This window comes from Bidens hawaiensis, unplaced genomic scaffold, assembly GCF_021521415.1.
Source record: "Bidens hawaiensis isolate Kalapana, Puna unplaced genomic scaffold, B.hawaiensis_p1.1 tig00044164_1, whole genome shotgun sequence".
Taxonomy (NCBI): Eukaryota; Viridiplantae; Streptophyta; class Magnoliopsida; order Asterales; family Asteraceae; genus Bidens; species Bidens hawaiensis.
The window spans coordinates 77,244-97,031 of record NW_027505880.1 but is presented as its reverse complement, the minus strand read 5'-3'; the positions used below and the strand labels follow the sequence as shown (position 1 = coordinate 97,031).

Here is a 19,788-nt window from a genome sequence, read left to right as displayed (position 1 = left end):
TCGATATACCAGTTCATATGTAATGTGATACTTCATTTCACCATTTTCTTTGCAAGTTCTCCAATATCACGAAGACCAGAAAAAGCTTCATTACTTTTGACATTTGAAATATATCGGTCGAGTTGTATCCTTAGTTGTCCTAAATCAGAGCCACAAAAATCTTCTGAATATAAGGCAGCAAGTCGTAATAGCTTCTCACGGTCAAAACATTGAAATGAATCTCTAGGATCCAGACACGCTATACACGTAAGCAACTCTGTGTTTGACTTAGTAAAACGTTCATTCATTTCATTAAGAAGAAGATCAACCACCTAGAATCATGTGAAGAAAATGTAATTTTTTTTCTAAAATAAAACTTAAAAATAGAATGTTGTAACCTAAAAAAATTGAAAAATAATATACCTGATAAAATATATCAACATGGAAATGGTGGAGATACGTTTGTGGCTCGTCATTAACTGTACGTCTAACTCGACCGGGAATGACTTCTTCCATATTAGGCACATGGATTTCATTTTGAGAACAAAATGAAGTGACTTCTTTCATTAATTCCTCCCATCCCTCGTCTCTGTATTTCTTTACATCATGTTTAACATCTCCAATCAATCGTATGACATTTCCAATATTTTGATTCTTTAACTGTAGGGCTTGTGACAAGTCATTTGTCTTTCTTAACAAATTCAACATTAAGTGACCAACAAAAACAAATTCAAAATTTTCCATTTTTTCAGCCAAACCTAATGCTATGCCTCGAGTTTTTCTATCAGTGTAATCTCTAAACAAAGCAATAATCACTTCTCTCACTGGTTTCCACAAGTTCAAAAGCCTGTCTATTGTTTTAAGATGAGAACCCCAACGAGTGTCACCGGCTCGAGCTAAACTCATTTCTTGGTTTTTACCTTTTCCTGTACAAACTTCACCCATCTCTATACGTTCCACATAATCATTATATTGTTTTTTCCGAATAGAATCTTTTCTTTTACATGAAGCTCCAACAACATTCACAATTTTCGCAAGGTATTCAAAAAAACTACTCACAGATGCGTATTCAGAAGATGTAGAGACAACAACTAACTACAACTGGTGAGCAAAACAATGAATATAAAATGCATACTTATTTTCAGCTAAAAGTTTTTGTTTCAATCCATTTAGCTCACCACGCATATTTGAAGCTCCATCATAACCTTGCCCTCTAACTCTAGCCATAGTTAAACCATGTTTTGCAAAGAAATTATCAATGGCCACTTTCAAAGATGTCGCGCAAGTGTCGGTAACATGCACTACCCCGATAAACCGCTCGATAACTTCCTCACCATCATCAATGTATCTCAAAACCACCGCCATTTTCTCCTTTATAGAGCAATCACGAGAGTCGTCAATAAAAAAGAGAAAAGAATTTCCCTTTAACCTCGTTCACAATAAATTTTCTTACCTCAGTGGCACAAGCATTAACAATTTCCTTTTGGATTTTCGGCGAAGTTAACTGATTATTTCCGGGAGCATTTGAATTAAAAACCTTATTTACTTTATCAATATGCTCACAATACCATTTTACAAGTTCAAGAAAATTACCTCGACTATTAGAACTAATAGTCTCGTCATGCCCGCGAAAAGCCAAACCTTGTTGTAAAAGGAAACGAATCACATCAACAACGGCTGTTAACCGAATACGATAATCAATCTCATATTGCTTACATCTTCGAGACATCATATAGTTTACATTATGCCTTTGATCTTTTATAGACTCGAATTGAACACTTGCATGATTGTGTCTACTATTCTGCCCTCCTTCATGATCACGGAAATTTTCAAATGCCTTTTTTCAATTTTTAAAACCATGGTTGATAAAACCATCATCCCCGTGTTTATTACCAGTAGGGAATAAATAGCACCATAAACAAAATGCAGCATCCTTTGATACACTATATTCTAACCAACAAAAGTTTTCAAACCATAATTCTTGAAATTTCCTCATACTTCCAGAAACTAACTTTTTAGGGAAGGCATGAACTTTTGGTTGACAAGGGCTTTCGTCATATACCGTCTTCTTACTTCCTCTCGTACATTAACCGAATAATCATTAATTGGTTTTTGTAAGGCCGGGTCACCAACAATTTCATCTTCAGATAACTCAATTTCGTCTCGACTTCTGTTATTATTTTTTTCATTAGAATTCGAAGAATTTGATGAACTCTTGATGTTTGATTTTGGTTCTTTACCAAAATATTTGTCCATACGTGCATTTCTACACAAAAAAATAGTAATATGTTATTAAATATTGAATTATATAAAAATAATAATAAGATTGAATATGGTAAAACTAATATGCAACACACTGTATATATATATTTGTTTATTAAACATTTATATATATATATTTGTTTATTAAACATTTACAAACATAGAAAATAACAAAACTATATTAAATATACTTACTTCATTGTTGCAAAAAAATGGAACCCAAAGTTTTGTTTTTTTTTCCGAAAAGCAAAACGAAAGAGATGTGGCAGGTGTGACTTGTGAGGCGTAAAGAAAGTGAAAAGACTTAAAAAACTAGGTTTTTAATTTCCTGGCCCAACCTCCTCTAAAAAAGGCCACAATTTAATTCAATATAAGTATTAATATATCACCCACTGGTCCACTTGCCTTCTCCTTTTCCATCTTTCTCTCTCTGCAATTTGAAATTTCCCAAAGTTGGTCGGCTTCCTCTCTTGACTACCGCTCTCGCTTCCGAAAAAAATCCTTGCTTCATCTTTTTTTCTTTTTCTTTAACCTTAACAAACTTTAGAGGACAATCAAGAGGGTCAACTATACAAAACTTTTATGGCAGGGTACTCCGGTAACCTTAGAATTTGGCCGGCTGGAGGGTCAGCTGACCCGCTGACCCTCCTGTAGTTCCGCCCCTGATTAAGATGTAAATTCCGTTTTGTTTATGTGGAATACAGTTACGTTCTATATCCGTGTGGACTAGAGACAAAGGAAACCATGGTTGCAAATGATATCCATAACATCGACTATCTATGACTGAGTATCTACGATCATGGGCATTAACGAGCATGCTCAATAGTAGAAATTGGAACGGTGAACTTAGTTACCAATATGGTTACCTTCGGGTGTCGTTATTTGATAGAAGTGGTACCAGTACAACCGTTTAATCCATCTCGAGAAAATCCTGCTTCCATATATGTGTAGACTCTTGCGATATTCAAACCCAAGACGCAAATCCCAAATCTATTCCAATGATAAAACTCGATGTCACTCTTCAATGCTCCACATCTTTAGATATCTCGCGAATTGATCTTGTAAGAAAACCTTGTGGAACTAAGTGTTTATAATAATTACGGGTGTACCCGTGGATCATGCGATGACTCTAGTAATTACAGGCTTACACATACTTATAAAGGTCCCCGATCTATGTGAATCATGAGACGACTCTAGTAATTACGGGTGTACACGTAATTGTAAAGGTCTCCAAATGAAAATCATAACGAAATTCGTAGTGTGTAATAATTCATAACCTAAAGTGATTTTCAGTCAACGCAACAAATACGATGGGATAGGAACATGATGGATATGCAATTGATACATAAGAACATGATGGATATGCAATTGATACATTTTATATATAATTGTTCTTTTCATATTTCATTTGTAATGTTTATCGAGTCAGTTGAAGATTTGTCTTATTTTGCCCATTATTTATACGCCCTTAATTGTTGTATTAAATTTTAGTTATGAGAAACTATTATCTCACCTATACAAATAATTTTTATTTTCAATTTTTTCTCTCATCATTCAACAAATTAATCATTTATTATCAAACTAGTTTGTTCACCCGGCGCATTGCTCCAGGCTAGTTCTAGTTCTGTCTCTTTTTTTGAAACAATGTGATTTTATCATATAAATCTGCAGAAAATATAAAAATAAGGGCAAGTCTAAGTAGGAAACACAATTATAGATACTCACGAGCTGCAAGTTTATATTGTTCTAAGAGTCATCGAGTATTGTTTGTTACATATATGTTGTGTCGTTCGTGTAACCAAATAATCCAGGCGGACGACTATTTGTCTAATTACATACAATAATATATTTTATGTGTGGCCACCGTGTAGTTATGTTCAAAAGGAATTACATTCCTTGTGGCAGGGTTGCTTGTAGACTGTGATTGCTTCGTTGATTTTGTGGATTTCCAAGAAGTAGGTTCGCACAACTACAACAGTTGTGTTGCAGATCCAGTTCTGGTTGAATGAGATGCACTATAGTAACCCAAGGTCTGCAAATTGGGAATTGATAGGGAATATTTTAGTTATTACTATTTAGTTAATGAATTTAAATTCAAGTGATAAAGTTTTGGATATGCTTACCTTGGGTTATGCAAAAGAAGGTTGCTTGAACGTAAGCATACTTGTAGCCGACGACGACCTTCGATGGAAAACACAAAAGAATAAAAATCCAGTCATGCAACGCAAAATAGCCATACAAGAAAACATAAAACACAAAACTTCAAAGGGAGAAGCATAAAACAATTTCTAGAGTTGCACAAATTACAAGTGAGGCACAACAAAAGTATAAGAAAAAAACCTATTGATTAAAAAGGATATAAAAAAGGAGCAGAAAATGAAGTTTATATTGCAGCCTATAGGTTCAGACAAGTTAAATAACTTTCAAAAATTTCTACGGTGACTTACAAATGGTATGCATATATCGTTATATATTTAGAAAATATAACTGATTTATAGAAACTACATTCAAATATTCATTATATATCTTGCACATTTCTTAATTATTTAAGTGACACAACTCACAACTATGACATTGAAACTACTTTCAAAGCAAGATCATGCTATCAATATCAAAATACTAAAAACTTTTACTATACACATCACATATTAAAAAGCTAATAATTGAGAAACACGATACCGCTATACGACCTTAAGGCACAAAAGACGACCCCAAACTTTTAATGTTATGATTATTTTGTTTTCAAGCCAATTAGCTTATATTATTTTCACATAATGTTTTTAGATTTCGGTGGATACAAGTAACTCCAATGATGTATTTTAAGATGCTTAAGTTTCCCAGCATCTTACCTAAGAACGCGTCCACTAAAATGGGAATAAATTCCACCCAATTGGAGCCATTGTCCGATTGCAGAGGTCTACTTAACTCTGCAAATATAAAAAAAAAGATAAACAATATGAATGAATAAATAAATGAATCGCATTTGTTTACTAACTTTAAGGTGTTCCGGTTTGGGATCTCAACTCCTGTCCACTATTACATAATCTGAGAATTTTAATTTGCTCATAAATGGGAAGTTAACAATTGTTTCAATTATGGAAACAAAAGATGATTAGAGGAGTGCATTTAACTAAAATACATGTAATTTGCAACCTCAGTCATATAAACTGATTCAATGTGTAACAATTGCGGTATATAAATCATAAGTAAATGAGGATCCTTTCTAATCGGTAACAACCGACATACTCGGATAATGATGCCATATTCTACTAGCACAAGGCTAAATTAGTTAGGGGTGCGTATAATCATACTTATTAAGGCTCCAAAACAACATAAAAATAAACACTTGTGCACGTAAAGCATATGAAACATATAACACACAATAGAGCAAATATTCTAAGTATCATACACCCTAGAGTTTGTGGTTTGAGGATAGAGTGTTATAAATCATTCTTGTTTTGAATAAGTATGTATGTTATCCCCAAAGTATAAAAGAAAATGGGGAATGAAATGTACTCACGTTAACTAAGTAACATGAAGGATTGTTTCATGAATAATCGGAGCAATCGATTTAACGAGCAAGACCTAGATTAAATGGGTCTTGAGTTAGTAGATAGTTTTGGAAGGGTTTAATGTAAAATATATGACACATAAAGTAAATAAATAAAGTTTAGGGTTTAAAATGTAAATATTTGACAAATTAAAGAAATGTTTCTTGAAAAATAAGTTTACCCGAAACCGGGTCTTGGTATTCTATTCATGAGTAATCCTCAACCTATGTTAAGTAATTATGTGGGTTATAATGCACTATTGCAAGACCCTTTGTTATATAAATACCAAAACAAGGTTTTAAACGAGTGTTGGGATTTGTCGGTTCAAGACTTGATATTTAACCAAACTCAAAGTCAACTTTCCAAAGTGATAAATGTTATGAGATATCTCAATAAAATTCAAAAAGACTTAACCAAGTATATAGTTCTATTGTGAAGAACCTTAATGTCCGTTAAGCGAGTATTCGGTTTTATCGGTCCCAGCTTGTTATATGATCAAGTTGGATTCCAACATGCCCAGTATATTGAGAAAATAATTTATAAATAGTTTAATCTAGAAGAAAAAAGATGAGTTTCGGTGGCCCAAAACACACTTGTGTGTCTTAAGCGAGTAAACTCGGTTTAGTTCGGTTTTAGTTCGGTCCTTGACTCGGAATAAGACTCAAGATGGTTACCACATGCCCAAATACCATGGAAATTGTAAAATAACTTATAAATAATAATAATAATAATACTTAATTTTACATTCAACATGTTAATAATAAAGCTTTTACACGAAAGTTCGGTTTCGGTTCCGTTCTCAACTCGGGATGAAACCGAGGCTAGTCACCACATACCCAATACCATGGAACTCAATAAATATGAATTAGAAATTGAAATAAATAGTAACTACAAGATTAATAAGCATTAAGACGAAACATAGTATAATCAAGGATTGCAATAATCCTTCATGTAGCCTTGCCTTATAAGCTCGACACTTTACCGACCGAGACCGAAGAAGTGAATGCCAAAGGAAAACAAGGGGTATATATTATATATATGCTGCAACAACAAGCTTTAATTACTAAGAAGTTAGTTAGAATGTAAGATTAAACTAAGTTTGACTTTGGAAAGTCAAACTGCCAAGACTTGAATAATAACCTTCGAAATCTTAGATTGAGAGAGAGGTTTGATGAAATGAGCAGGGAAAAATGAAGGGAATAGGCTTGTATTTATAAGTTACGTTGAATGGGTAATGCATGGGGTTTAATTCAAGTGTTTGCATGCAAATGGGTGGAGAAAAAGGAGTCAAACAAACACAAAACAACAAAAATCGAATCTACTGCTGCCGAGCACTTTAGCGCGGCGCTAAGGGCTCTGCCCTTGCCACTTAGCGTGGCACTAAGTTTCACAAAGGGAAAATATGATTTTTCAACTTTGGCAGTTTTATTCCCTGAAGTTCGTTTTGAGCGTTTTAGGGGCATTTTAAGGGTTGTAAATGGTGTTTTTGAGATCCGAAAATCATAAAACAAATATGTAACATAAAATTAATCATTTTTCTATTATTGGATTGTTCGGGATACAAAACGGGTCGGTTTTCATAATAAAAACAAATACAAATTGACCCGAAAATGGGGAATGTCATAGTATTCCTACTTTAAGAAATTTCGTCTCAAAATTAAGATGATGTTGAGGAACACAAATGCATGTACTTCTCTTTCATTGTGTCTTCTCGTTCCTAAGTAAATTCCGCGCCACGCCGTGATTCTCAACGGACTTTAACTAACCGGATACGGCTACATTTGGTTTTCTTTTCGTTACGGTCCATGATTTCGACGGGTCTTTCAACCATGATCATCGATTCATTGACACGTACTTCGTCAAGAGGTATTTGGAGATTAACTTCGGCTAAGCACTTTTTAAGGTTTGAGACATGAAAGGTTGGATGAACACCGGTAAGTTCTTGTGGTAACTCGAGTTTATAAGCCACTTTTCTGATCCTTTCGAGGATTTTTAATGGGCATACGAAAAGGGGAGCTATCTTTCGTTTCTTTCCAAAACGGAATACCCCCTTCCAAGGGGATACTTAGAGAATGTCAAGGTCGCCAACATTGAACTCGAGGGGTTTTCATCGTTTTTCGGCATAGCTCTTTTGGCGATTCCTAGCAGCGAGAAGATTTTTGCGGATTTGATCGATACGATCGGTAGTGTCTTGGACCATCTCGGGACCGGTGATTTGGGTTTCGCCAATCTCGTTCCAACAAATCGGAGAACGACACTTACGACCATAAAGAGCTTGGAAAAGGCCATATCAATGTGAGAATACCTTAGATCTGATCAATAACAATTATCCGAATTAGATCTAACACCTTATTTGGATCTAGTTTATGATACACTATTAATTAGCTATATATATGTACCTATGTATAATATTAGTTGTAATATGTAGATTAGTAATACTTTAAGGAAGAATTTGGCCGGAGAGGATTTTGACAGAGGTTCGATATAATAATAACTCAAAACTTAATTCATCAGGGTATAAACACCCTATATATAGACGATGGATACCAATTTGTTAGACATCCTGTAAGGAATTGGATCCAGTTCATTAACTTACATGACTCAAAATGAAAGCATAACGAATCTTTGATTCGTTATGCCCCCATTCGTTAACAATCCATGACGAATGGGAACATACATAACTAACATAAATTACATAAATGCCCTTAACATTAAAATATTAATAAATTACAAACGATAATTACAAAGACTCGAGACGACAAAACCGTGCACTAACAAACACCCCCCGTTTTGAGCACTTTGTCTTTAATTTACTTGAAGCTCTTTGACTGCCAATCGCGGCAGATCTTGATACTCCCAACTTGATGGAATATATTATCAGGTAAAGCCATAGTAAGAGTCGAATATGCTTTAGTCTCTATTTCTAAAGCCTTCTTCTCTTCTTGTGAATAATGTGTAAAAGCTTTAGGGGTAAAACCAGTAGTCTCAACACCTATCATTGGTATAGTGTAGACATCATCAAGACATCTAGAGCAATTGGGATGCACATAACCAAGATGTGCTCGAAATCGTGGTTCCCATTTGCAAAATCACTGAATTTCATCAGTTGAGGACATTTTGAATGGGATCCAATTTCAGCATCCAAGTGTAACATCTGTTGCATAAGCACGTTCTGAGATGCTAACGCGTAGAAACCAGCCATTGTAAATAAAAAGTTCAAACTTGAAATAAATTCAAACTTGAGGGTTAAAATTGAAACTTTTGTAACGAATCAGATGAGGTAAGGATAATGAATCAGATTTGGTATGGATAGCGAATCAGAAATAATGACGAACTAGTAACGAATTAGGTTATAACGAATCAGTAACGAATCAAAGACATGTCAGTAACGAAGCACTGATGAATCAGTATAACGACTTAATAACGAAGTGTTGACGAATTGAGATGACGAATCAAGAACGAATAAGTAACGAATCACTGAACGAATCAATGAGCGAATTAATAACGAATCAGTGATTAAAGTTTAATGAATCCAGGAAGACGAATTAAGAACAGTAAGTACGAATCAGCTACAGTTGATAACGAACAAGGTTGTTAGACCGTTGTAACCAACTCGCCACGTGGCACAAATCTGTTCAGATTAGTTAACGAATTAGGACATGTAGGCGACGAATCAATAATAACGAATTATCGCTATTAATGAATCTTCACATCTTCAAGTGAATTTTCCAGAAATCTGGATTATTTCCAGATTCACGAACACACAGAACCAAACTCAAATCCGTATTACTACCTCAAAACAACACTAAATCGGCCAAATCGTAGCTCAAATTGCTCGTAAACTACTCGCAAATCCAAGTATCCCAATCCCGTATACTTTAATTGATCAAACAAACATCAATTACCACAAATAACATCCCCTGTTTCATACACAAACCAATCCAAAACAAAACCAGTCTAATCAACTATCAATTCACAAATCAGTCCACACACATTTACCTTAAACCTTCCCAAACACCATCCGAACAAAAATTCACTCCATAATCAACAATCTCAACTGTCAGTATGATCAAATTCAACTAATACTTTATAAAACCGTAGAGTAATCAAAACCTTCAATTACAGATCTAATAACGTGTAACTAAGAGAAATCTAACACCTAAAGGCTCTCTGATACCAATTGAGAATGATAGCTATTGTTGTATGAGAATTCGATAAGGGGAGATGAGAATCCCAATTTCCACCAAAATCAAGAACACAAGATCGAAGCATATCTTCAAGGGTTTGGGTTGTACACTCGGATTGACTATTGGTTTGAAGATGATAAGCGGTACTAAGATCGAGGCGAGTTCCCAAAGCTTCTTGAAGTGATTTCCAAAAATGGGAGGTGAAACGAGCATCACGATCAGAAATAATGGTCAACGGAATGCCTGGAGGCATACAATTTCATGAACATAGATTTGAGCGAGTTGTTCAAAAGAGTACTTCTCGCGGATCGGGATGAAGTGAGACGATTGGTTAGTCAATCAATGATGACCCAAATGCTATCATTTTTCTTTTGAGTGGGGGGTAATTTGGTGATAAATTCCATAGCAATGCCTTCCCATTTCCAAACGGGAATAGGAGGTTGCTCGAGTAAACCAAAAGGGTTTTGATTTTCGGCTTTAACCTTTGAGAAAATAAGACATTTTGAGACACAAAGTGCTATGTCCTTTTTTCATACATGGTCACCAATAAATAGATCGAAGGTTGAAGTACATCTTATCCGCACCGGGATGCACGGAATATCGCAACATATGAGCTTCGTCGAGAATGAAAGAACGAAGTTCATCACGATCAGGGAGCCACAAACGATTAAGAAAATAAAGCAAGCCATCGGGTTTGGTTTCAATTTGAAGTTCGGCTCCACATGACTTTTCGTCGTACATATTGCCTTCATCAACAGAGGTGCATTGGGCTCGATAGATGCGGTCTTGGATATCGGTTTGGATGATGATGATGCTATGAAGCATAACGGATTTGACATTAACTTTATGACTAAGGGCATCAACCACGACATTCCCTTTAACAGGATGGTAGCGAATTTCGCAATCGTAATCACTAAGTAATTCGGCCCACTGACGTTGTCTCATGTTGAGATATTTTTGGTCAAAGATGTGTTGAAGACTTTTATGATCGGTGAATACAACACATTTTGTGCCATAAAGATAATGTCTCCCGATTTTGAGAGCGAAAACGACGGCACCAAGTTCGAGATCATGAGTCGTGTAATTCTTTTCGTGAACCTTAAGTTTCCTTGAGGTATATGCGATAACTTGACCTCGTTGCATGAGAATGCAATCGAGACCTTGGTTGGATGAATCGTAAAATACAACCAAGTCGTCGTTTCCATCGGGGAGAGTTAAAACGGGAGCATTTCAAAGCATATGCTTTAGATTTTGGAAAACTTCTTCTTATTTGGGTCCCTATTCATAAGGTTGTCCTTTATGAGTTAGTGCGGTGAGGGGTAACGCGTTTTTGGAGAAGTTTAGAATGAATCGCCGATAATACCCGCCCAAACCAAGGAAAGATCAGACTTTCGTGGGTGGGAATGGAGTTTTCCAATCTTTTACGGCCTCGATTTTTGCGGGATCAACATGAATACCTTTGTCGTTGACGACGTGACCCAAAAATTGAACTTCTTTTAACCAAAATTCACATTTGGAGAACTTGGCATAAAGTTGTTCTTTTCTTAGGAGGTCGAGAATGGAGTGTAAATGATGCTCTTGTTCGGATTGGGTCTTGGAGAAGATGAGGATGTCATTGATAAAAACAATTACAAATTTGTCCAAGAATGGTTTGCAAACGTGGTTCATGAGGTCCATGAATAACGCAGGTGCATTGGTTAATCTGAAAGGTATAACCAATAATTCGTAATGTCCATACCGAGCATGAAAAGAGGTTTTAGGAATGTCGTATTTATGAACACGCAATTGGTGATAACCCGATCGAAGATCGATTTTGGAAAAACAAGTTGCACCTTGGATTTGATTGAAGAGGTCGTTGATTTGGGGCAAAGGGTAACGATTCTTGATGGTGAGATTATTGAGTTCACGGTAACCGATACATATGGGAAACGATCCATCTTTCTTTTTCACGAAGAGGACGGGAGCGCCCCAAGGGGAAAAGCTTAGACGGATAAAGCCCTCAACGGAGAGTTCTTGAAGTTGATTCGATAACTCTTGCAATTCCGAAAGAGCTAAACGGTAGGGAGCCTTGGCTACGGGAGTCACGTGGGGCACAAGTTCGATTCGAAATTCAATAGGACGAATGGTTGGGAGACCATAGACGTCTTCGAGAAAAACGCCGGGAAATTCACAAGCAAGGGGAATGTTTTAAATTTTCTTTCTTTGGGATCTTTCACCACCGCTTGGGCTAGGAATGGAACATACTTATGGCAAGACATGAGATTGAGTTTCCTGGGAATCGTTTCCCCAAAGACTTTGAGGTTTTTGCCATTAACGAGAGGGATTCGAATGAATTTGTCATAACAAACAACTTTGGCACGGTGCAAAGCTAACCAATCCATACCTACTATGATGTTGAAACTTCCCATTTGCATCAGGATGAGGTCGATCGAGAATTCGTTCTTGCAAAGAGTGAGGATACAATCGCGAATGACCGAATCGATGGTGATGGAATTACCATTGGCGACTTCGACAGAAAAAAGGCGAGAAATTTTAGTGCGAGGTACGGCAAGAATATATTAAAATTTAAAAGAAATAAAAGTCCTATCAGCTCCGGTATCAAATAAAATTGAAGCCAAATGCTCATTTACTAAAAACATACCGTTCACCACATTGTTGGCAACTTTAACTTGGTTGGCGTTCATCATAAAAGCACGCCCTTGGTTTCCATGGTTGACTTGTTGAGCCGGAGGAGGTGGATGAATAGCTTGCATAGCTTGCGGGAGGGTTTGCATCGTTTGGAGCGGTTGAGCCGGAGGAGCCAAGAGTTGCGGGAGTTGGGGTTGATAGGTTTGAACTTGGTAGGCTTGGGTTTGGTAGTATGGTGTGGGTATGATTTGGGCTTGGTTAACTAAAGCAAGTTGAGGACAAGCATTGTGGAAATGATTCGGATCTCCACAACGAAAACAAGATCTAGGTTGAGGAAGAGTTTGAGCAAAAGGTGCTGGACGATTTTGGTTAGATGAAGCGAATCTTGGTGGAGCGGGTTTCCCACGTGAGGCTTCCCGACACACGTTGCTAAGGTGACCATAGCGGTTCCACTTAGTACATCGGGGACAAGAGGAGTAAGCGGGATGATGGCGTTGGCAAGTGTTACACAAGGAATAAGATCCGGAATACGGTTTTCGGCTTTGGAGTGCTTGGGATTGAGATTGAGGTTTTGATGGGTGGGTGACGGCATAGTTTTGGTAGCTGGGTTTGCTTTTCCTCTTGGAGTGGTGGGATGAGTTGGAGTAGTTTATGGATTGAGGTTGCGGGTCAACTTTGGTGAGGGTTGATGGTTCGGGTGTACTTTTCTCATTGGGTTTCTTTGAGCTTTTGATAGTGAGAGTACCGGCTTTGACATGGTTTTCGAAAAGAGCATTGGCTAGGGTAATTGCATCATGAAGGGTTTGCGGTTTACTACTCATCACCGAGTCATGGATTTGCATAGGCAAACCACCGACAAACTTGCCAATTTCCCGTTCGAGGGGAGTGACCAAGTGGTGAACCAAGAGGCTAAGCTCGTGAAAGCGGTTGGAGTAGGTGGAGTTGTCACAACTCTCTTGCTTAAGTTCCCAAAATTCGGATTCGAGTTTTGGGCAAAATTTCTTCATCATGACTTTCTTGAGGTTGGTCCATGAGTAGGCCATAGCTACTTCCGCCCTATTGGCGAACATATCGCCATTCCACCAAGTGCGGGCGGTTCCCTCGAACATGCTTGAGGCGTACGTGGTTTTCTTGGGTTTGGGGCATTCACGAAGGTTGAACACACTTTCCATCTTTTCGAACCATTGAAACAAGGTAGTGGTTCTTGCCATGAAACTAAGATGGGTTGACACCGGTGAAATTTTTCAAGGCGAAAGGTGCGGGGTTTGGTGTGGTTTGAGTAACGATGCGTTAGGTGGCTTGAATTTGAGTTATTAGTCCGGGAATCACAACAAAGATTTCTTTAGCAACCATTGCGGCCATCCGATGACTAGATCTTGGCTTGCGAGTTTGGCGACGAAGTGGAGGCATTCTAATAAAATAAAAGAGAAATGATATAAGTTTGGGTAATTGATATAAGTATGATGGAAATGAGTAAATATGGAGTTTTAATGATTGTGAACCCTAGAGTTATGAGGATGAGGATGTTAAAAAAATTTCTTTTGTCAGTAAATCAAGTAAAAAAAAAGTTAAATAGTTTAAATTTTTGAAGTTTGAAATAATGTGTTAGGATTTAAAAGCGGGAAAACTTGCAAGAACCACCATGACTAGTTTTCCCAACATTAAATCTTAAAAATCGTGGTAAAGTGGGGAGTTGAACATGTGCACGAAAGCACCGTGTTTTATACATTTTGTCCCAAATATCGTAATAATAACAATAAAAAGTAAACGATGAGGTAATCAGGTTGTTGAAAGCATTAGTCCACGTTTCACCGTGGCTCTTATGCTTCCAACAAAAATATAAGGAGGCAACCGGAACGCTTGCATTCGACAACTTAAAACATTGACATGTATAACACGGTTCGTTGGCCTAGAAGACGAACACTACAATTCAACCATCCAAGGTAAGTAAATCACCTTCGATTCTTGGAATCTTTTTTTCAAATGATCGTTTCATAGTGTTTCGCCCTCCATGATGGCACAAACCCGATATAAATTCAACCTTTAAGGTATCTTAAATAACGGGATCCAAATTAAGTTTGTGATCCATAAAAGCAACATAAAAATCTACTTTTTGCGGTAAGGTAGGGATACCTTAGAATACTATGAGAGTGTGTGCATGTGTATGTTTTGGAGATTAAATGAAATAAATAAGCAAATAAATATATAAGTGTAATGAACAATCAAGTAGGGTAACACGTATAAGCAACACGTATAAGGAACCTAAAGCAAATTACACCAAATATAAGAATTTAATTGTTCATTTTCCTAATAACCTAAGTGGTCTCAAAGAGGATAGCATCTTCAAACTCCAATCAACCAATAATCAAACTGTAACAAAGCATAAAATAATATTTATCAACATGTATGTTGGAGAGCAATTTTATAGTTTTTGAATATATATAATATGAGGCAAAATCCACAAACATATATGAGACTATAAATAAAAGCAACAGTTGAGTTATATAAATCGTAAGTAAATGAGGATCCTTTCTAATCAGTAACAACCGACATACTCGGATAATGATGCCATATTCTACTAGCACAAGGCTAAAGTAGTTAGGGGTGCGTATGATCATACTTATTGAGGCTCCACAACAACATAAAAATAAACACTCGTGCACGTAAATCATATGAAACATATAACACACAATAGAGCAAATATTCTAAGTATCATACACCCTGGAGTTTGTGGTTTGAGGATAGAGTGTTACAAATCATTCTTGTTTTGAATAAGTATGCATGTTACCCCCAAAGTATAAAAAGAAAACGGGGGATGAAATGTGCTCACGTTAACTAAGTAACATGAAGGATTGTTTCGTGAATAATCGGAGCAATCGATTTAACGAGCAAGACCTAGATTAAATGGGTCTTGATTTAGTTGATAGTTTTGGAAGGGTTTAAAGTAAAATATATGACAAGTAAAGTAAATAAATAAAGTTTAGGGTATAAAATGTAAATATTTGAGAAATTAAAGAAATGTTTCTTGAAAAATAAGTTTACCCGAAACTTGGTCTTGGTATTCTATTCATTAGTATTACTCAAACTATGTTAAGTAATTATGTGGGTTATAATGCGCTATTGCAAGACCCTTTGTTATATAAATACAAAAACGAGGTTTTAAACGAGTGTTCGGATTTGTCGGTTCGAGACTTGATAATTAACCAAACTCAAAGTCAACTTTTCAAAGTGATAAATGTTATGAGATAGCTCAATAAAATCCAAAAAGACTTAACTAAGTATATAGTTCTATTATGAAGAACCTTAACATCCTTTAAGCGAGTATTCAGTTTTATCGATCCCAACTTGTTATATGATCAAGTTGGATTCGGACATGCCAAGTATGCTTAGAAAATAATTTAAAAATAGTTTAAAATATAATCTGGAAGAAAAAAGGTGAGTTTCGGTGGCCCAAAACACACTTGTGTGTCTTAAGCGAGTAAACTCGGTTTAGTTTGGTTTTGGTTCGGTCATTGACTCGGAGTAAGACCGAGGATGGTTACCACATGCTCAAATACTATGGAACTTGTAAAATAACTTATAAAAAATAATACTTAAGTTTTACATTCAGTATGTTAATAATAAAGCTTTTACACGAAAGTTCGGTTTCGGTTCGGTTCTCAACTCGGGATGAAACCGAGGCTAATAAATATGAATTAGAAACTGAAATAAACAGTAACCACAAGATTAATAATCATTAAGACGAAATATAGTATAATCAAGGACTGCAATAATCCTTCATGTATCCTTACCTTATAAGCCCGACACTTCACCAACAGAGACCGGAGAAGTGAAAGCCGAAGGAAAACAAGGGGTATATATTATATATATGTTGCAACAACAAGCTTTAATTACTAAGAAGTTAGTTAGAATGTAAGATTAAACTCAGTTTGACTTTGGAAAGTCAAACTGCCAAGAACATGAATAATAACCTTAGAAATCTTAGATTGAGAGAGAGATTTGATGAAATGAGCAGGGAAAAATGAAGGGAATAGGCTTGTATTTATAAGTTAAGTTGAATGGGTCATGCATAGGGTTTAATTCAAGTGTTTGCATGTAAGTGGGTGGAGAAAAATGAGTCAAACAAACACAAAACAACAAAAATCGAATCTGCTGCTGCATAGCACTTTAGCGCGGCGCTAAGGGCTCTGCCCTTGCCACTTAGCGCAGTGCTAACTGTCTCAAAGGGAAAATATGATTTTTTAACTTTGACATTTTTAGTCCATGAAGTTCGTTTTGAGCGTTTTTGGTGCATTTTAAGGATTGTAAAAGGTGTTTTTGAGATCCGACAACCATAAAACAAATATGTAACATAAAATTGATCATCTTTATATTATTGAAAGGTTCGGGATACAAAATTGGTCGGTTTTCATAATAAAAACAAATACAAATTGACACGAAAATGGGGAATGTCACATAGATTTTACTGGAAACATACATATAAAAATCAATAGAGCTTCAAGTGGCAGCCTCGACCCGAGCGATGTGTCTAGAAATCAAAAGAGCTTCAAGTACATCAAAGAAAGCTTCGATCAATACAAATAAAGGAAGAAATCAAAACCCTTAAATTTCCATATTCAAAGAAAGCAAGGACAACAATGAATGAAATCTATGTGGCTGACAGACCTAAATACTTTAAACCCTAAATCAAATAAATTCAACCGATTGTCAATTTCAATTTCAAGGGTAGAATTAAGTTACCTTCAAGTTGTGATCATAGAATGATTTCGATTAAGATTAAGATTATTCTTCAAGATTGGTGAGCTTTCAAACTGTGTAAAGCAGAAATGAAATAAAGCAAAAAAGAGCCAGATACATTAGAGACACAAGAGATGAGCACGTGACGGAGCAAGTTAGCATGCTAAACTGAATCGGGGTTGTTAAAATGGGCTGCTAAATGGAACCGCGGCACCAAAATCCTCTTTTATACTATATAGATAATGTCTTCGTTCCTTGATGCATATTGAGCCCAAGTGAAGCAAACTCAAACATCGCTCAAACCTCATTTTGTCAACCCTTATTCATCTGTTATATTTTATTTTAGCTTCGGGACGAAATTCCCAAATATATGGAATACTGTGACATTCGTCAATTTTCACATTTGTTATTTGACCCATTTTGCTTATTAATGTACTTCAAACTTTTACTTTTTTATTATTAAATTCATGGAATTTATACATTGGTCATTTATTTTATTTCTAATGGTTACGTTGTTTATTGAGGTTTATAAAAATATTATCTTGTTTATTGTTAAAATAGTTAAAGTTAATACCAACATTCAAATCCCCTCAAACCTCAATGACCTCGTGCAATTACCCAAACCCAAAACCCCCATCCTCGTCTTCATTCTTCTTCCCCAACCAGTGAACAAATTCTTTGATTATTATTATTATTATTATTATTATTATTATTATTATTATTATTATTATTTCCCCAGCAATCAAAGAGTATAAATGACGAGTTTAACACCATCAGCCATTTCTATAAATTTATCATAAATCAATTCAAACTTTATTTCATCAATTAACTCGTATTAGTTTAACTCACATCTGGTACATTCTCTTGCCATAGCCACACTTGAAACATACGGGGTTTGAGTTACATTCATGAGCATAATGCCAGTCTTCCCACACATGTAGCAGGCATTATATCCAAGTCTACACTTCCAACAGTATCCTGCCAACCTTATAACAAGTTAATGTTACCTTTCCCCACTTGTATTCATCACCATGCATCTTTCAAGTCTTGCATGAATACCCTTCCCAAATATTAGGTTTCTTGTCCTTGGGGTTCCATATCTAGGTACAAGGTTGTTTAGTAGAGGCGGTCCATTTTGTATATTTCTTCTCAACGAACTCAACATCCTCAATAGCAAGATCATCACAACCATTTCCGCTAAATCCATTGTCGCATCAAATGTTGCTGGTTTATTAGCCCTAACCAAAGCTTAGACATTTTGTGGCAATCCTCTTATGTAACACTTGATTCGCTTCGCTTAAGTATTCATCATGTCAGATATCAATCTAGACATACGATGGAACTCAGTGGTGTAGTCACGGTGATTTTTCTTTCCCACATGAAGGTTTAGGAATTTTAGTTCTACCCATTCAGCTTCTTCATCAGCATAAAAATGGTTCATTACCATCTGTTAAGATCCTCCCACTGCACGGCTATAACCTCACTTGGAGTCTTTCTCTTCTCAACTATTTTCCACCATAGAAGAGCTTCATCATCAAAGGATTAAGTTGCAAATTCCATTGCTTGATCTGGACAACAGTCACTGATTCTAATAACCTTGTCCACAACAGTTATCCATTGAAGAGTATCTACTGCATCTCCCAAACCAGTCAACTTTGGTGGATTATAACCTTTAAATGACTTGTAATTGCACCCATCGCCACCCTTCTTCTCAGTATTAACTTTTACAAACCTGACTGCACTTGAGCTAGTCCTTTCAGTCTTAGTATCCTTCTTAGTACCATTCTTCGTCTGCTTAGTGGTTTTAGTATTGTCCTCACTAGGTTTCTCGGTGCTCTAGTTATTTAAAACAGACTTTAATATATGCATGTTCTTTATTGCATTAGCCACAACTTGGGTAATGGCAGCTTGAATAGCAGGGTTGAGTTGGTACCCTTCATTACTACCATGGTCTCTCACTGATAAATTATTTTCACCAATCGAATTAGCAAACAATTCCTCAAAAGGCAACTGGTTACCACATTTCCTACCACGACGTCTATTGCGACCTACACGCCTACGTACTGTCCTTTCTTCAACCATTCGTATTCTATAAGAAACACAAATGTTATCACTCTAGGAACCATTTAGTACAAGTAAGGTAAACAGTTAATGACAATGGCCATAAGTAATTAACTAATCATAATTCTCCTCGTGTCTTATACACTTCCTTATGACTTTACTTGTGCTAGGTTCTACATCTTATACAATTAAAAAATCATACATATAACTACACATATAATCTATGTTATTACATGTTCTTATCTCTAGCAACTAGGATAACATTCAAACATTCTTACTACTAGCAATTAAACTAGCATCATTATACATTCCTTCATTTTTACATTAATATAATCAATGTACTTTACTATCGTTGAGCTTTCTTGAGCGACACATGTCTTTCA

General features: G+C 36.1%; 1 protein-coding gene across 1 annotated transcript; it reads right to left on the bottom strand.

The window, feature by feature from the left end:
- Positions 1-32: 32 nt before the first annotated feature.
- On the bottom strand, positions 33-12,753 carry LOC143615755 (uncharacterized). Its single transcript, XM_077088803.1, has 8 exons — positions 12,621-12,753; positions 8,607-8,784; positions 2,053-2,245; positions 1,873-1,929; positions 1,433-1,816; positions 1,115-1,350; positions 403-1,030; positions 33-311 (listed from the first exon to the last, which is right to left on the bottom strand). Exons 1-8 carry the CDS (start codon positions 12,751-12,753, stop codon positions 33-35), a joined length of 2,088 nt encoding a protein of 695 aa, XP_076944918.1.
- Positions 12,754-19,788: the final 7,035 nt, after the last annotated feature.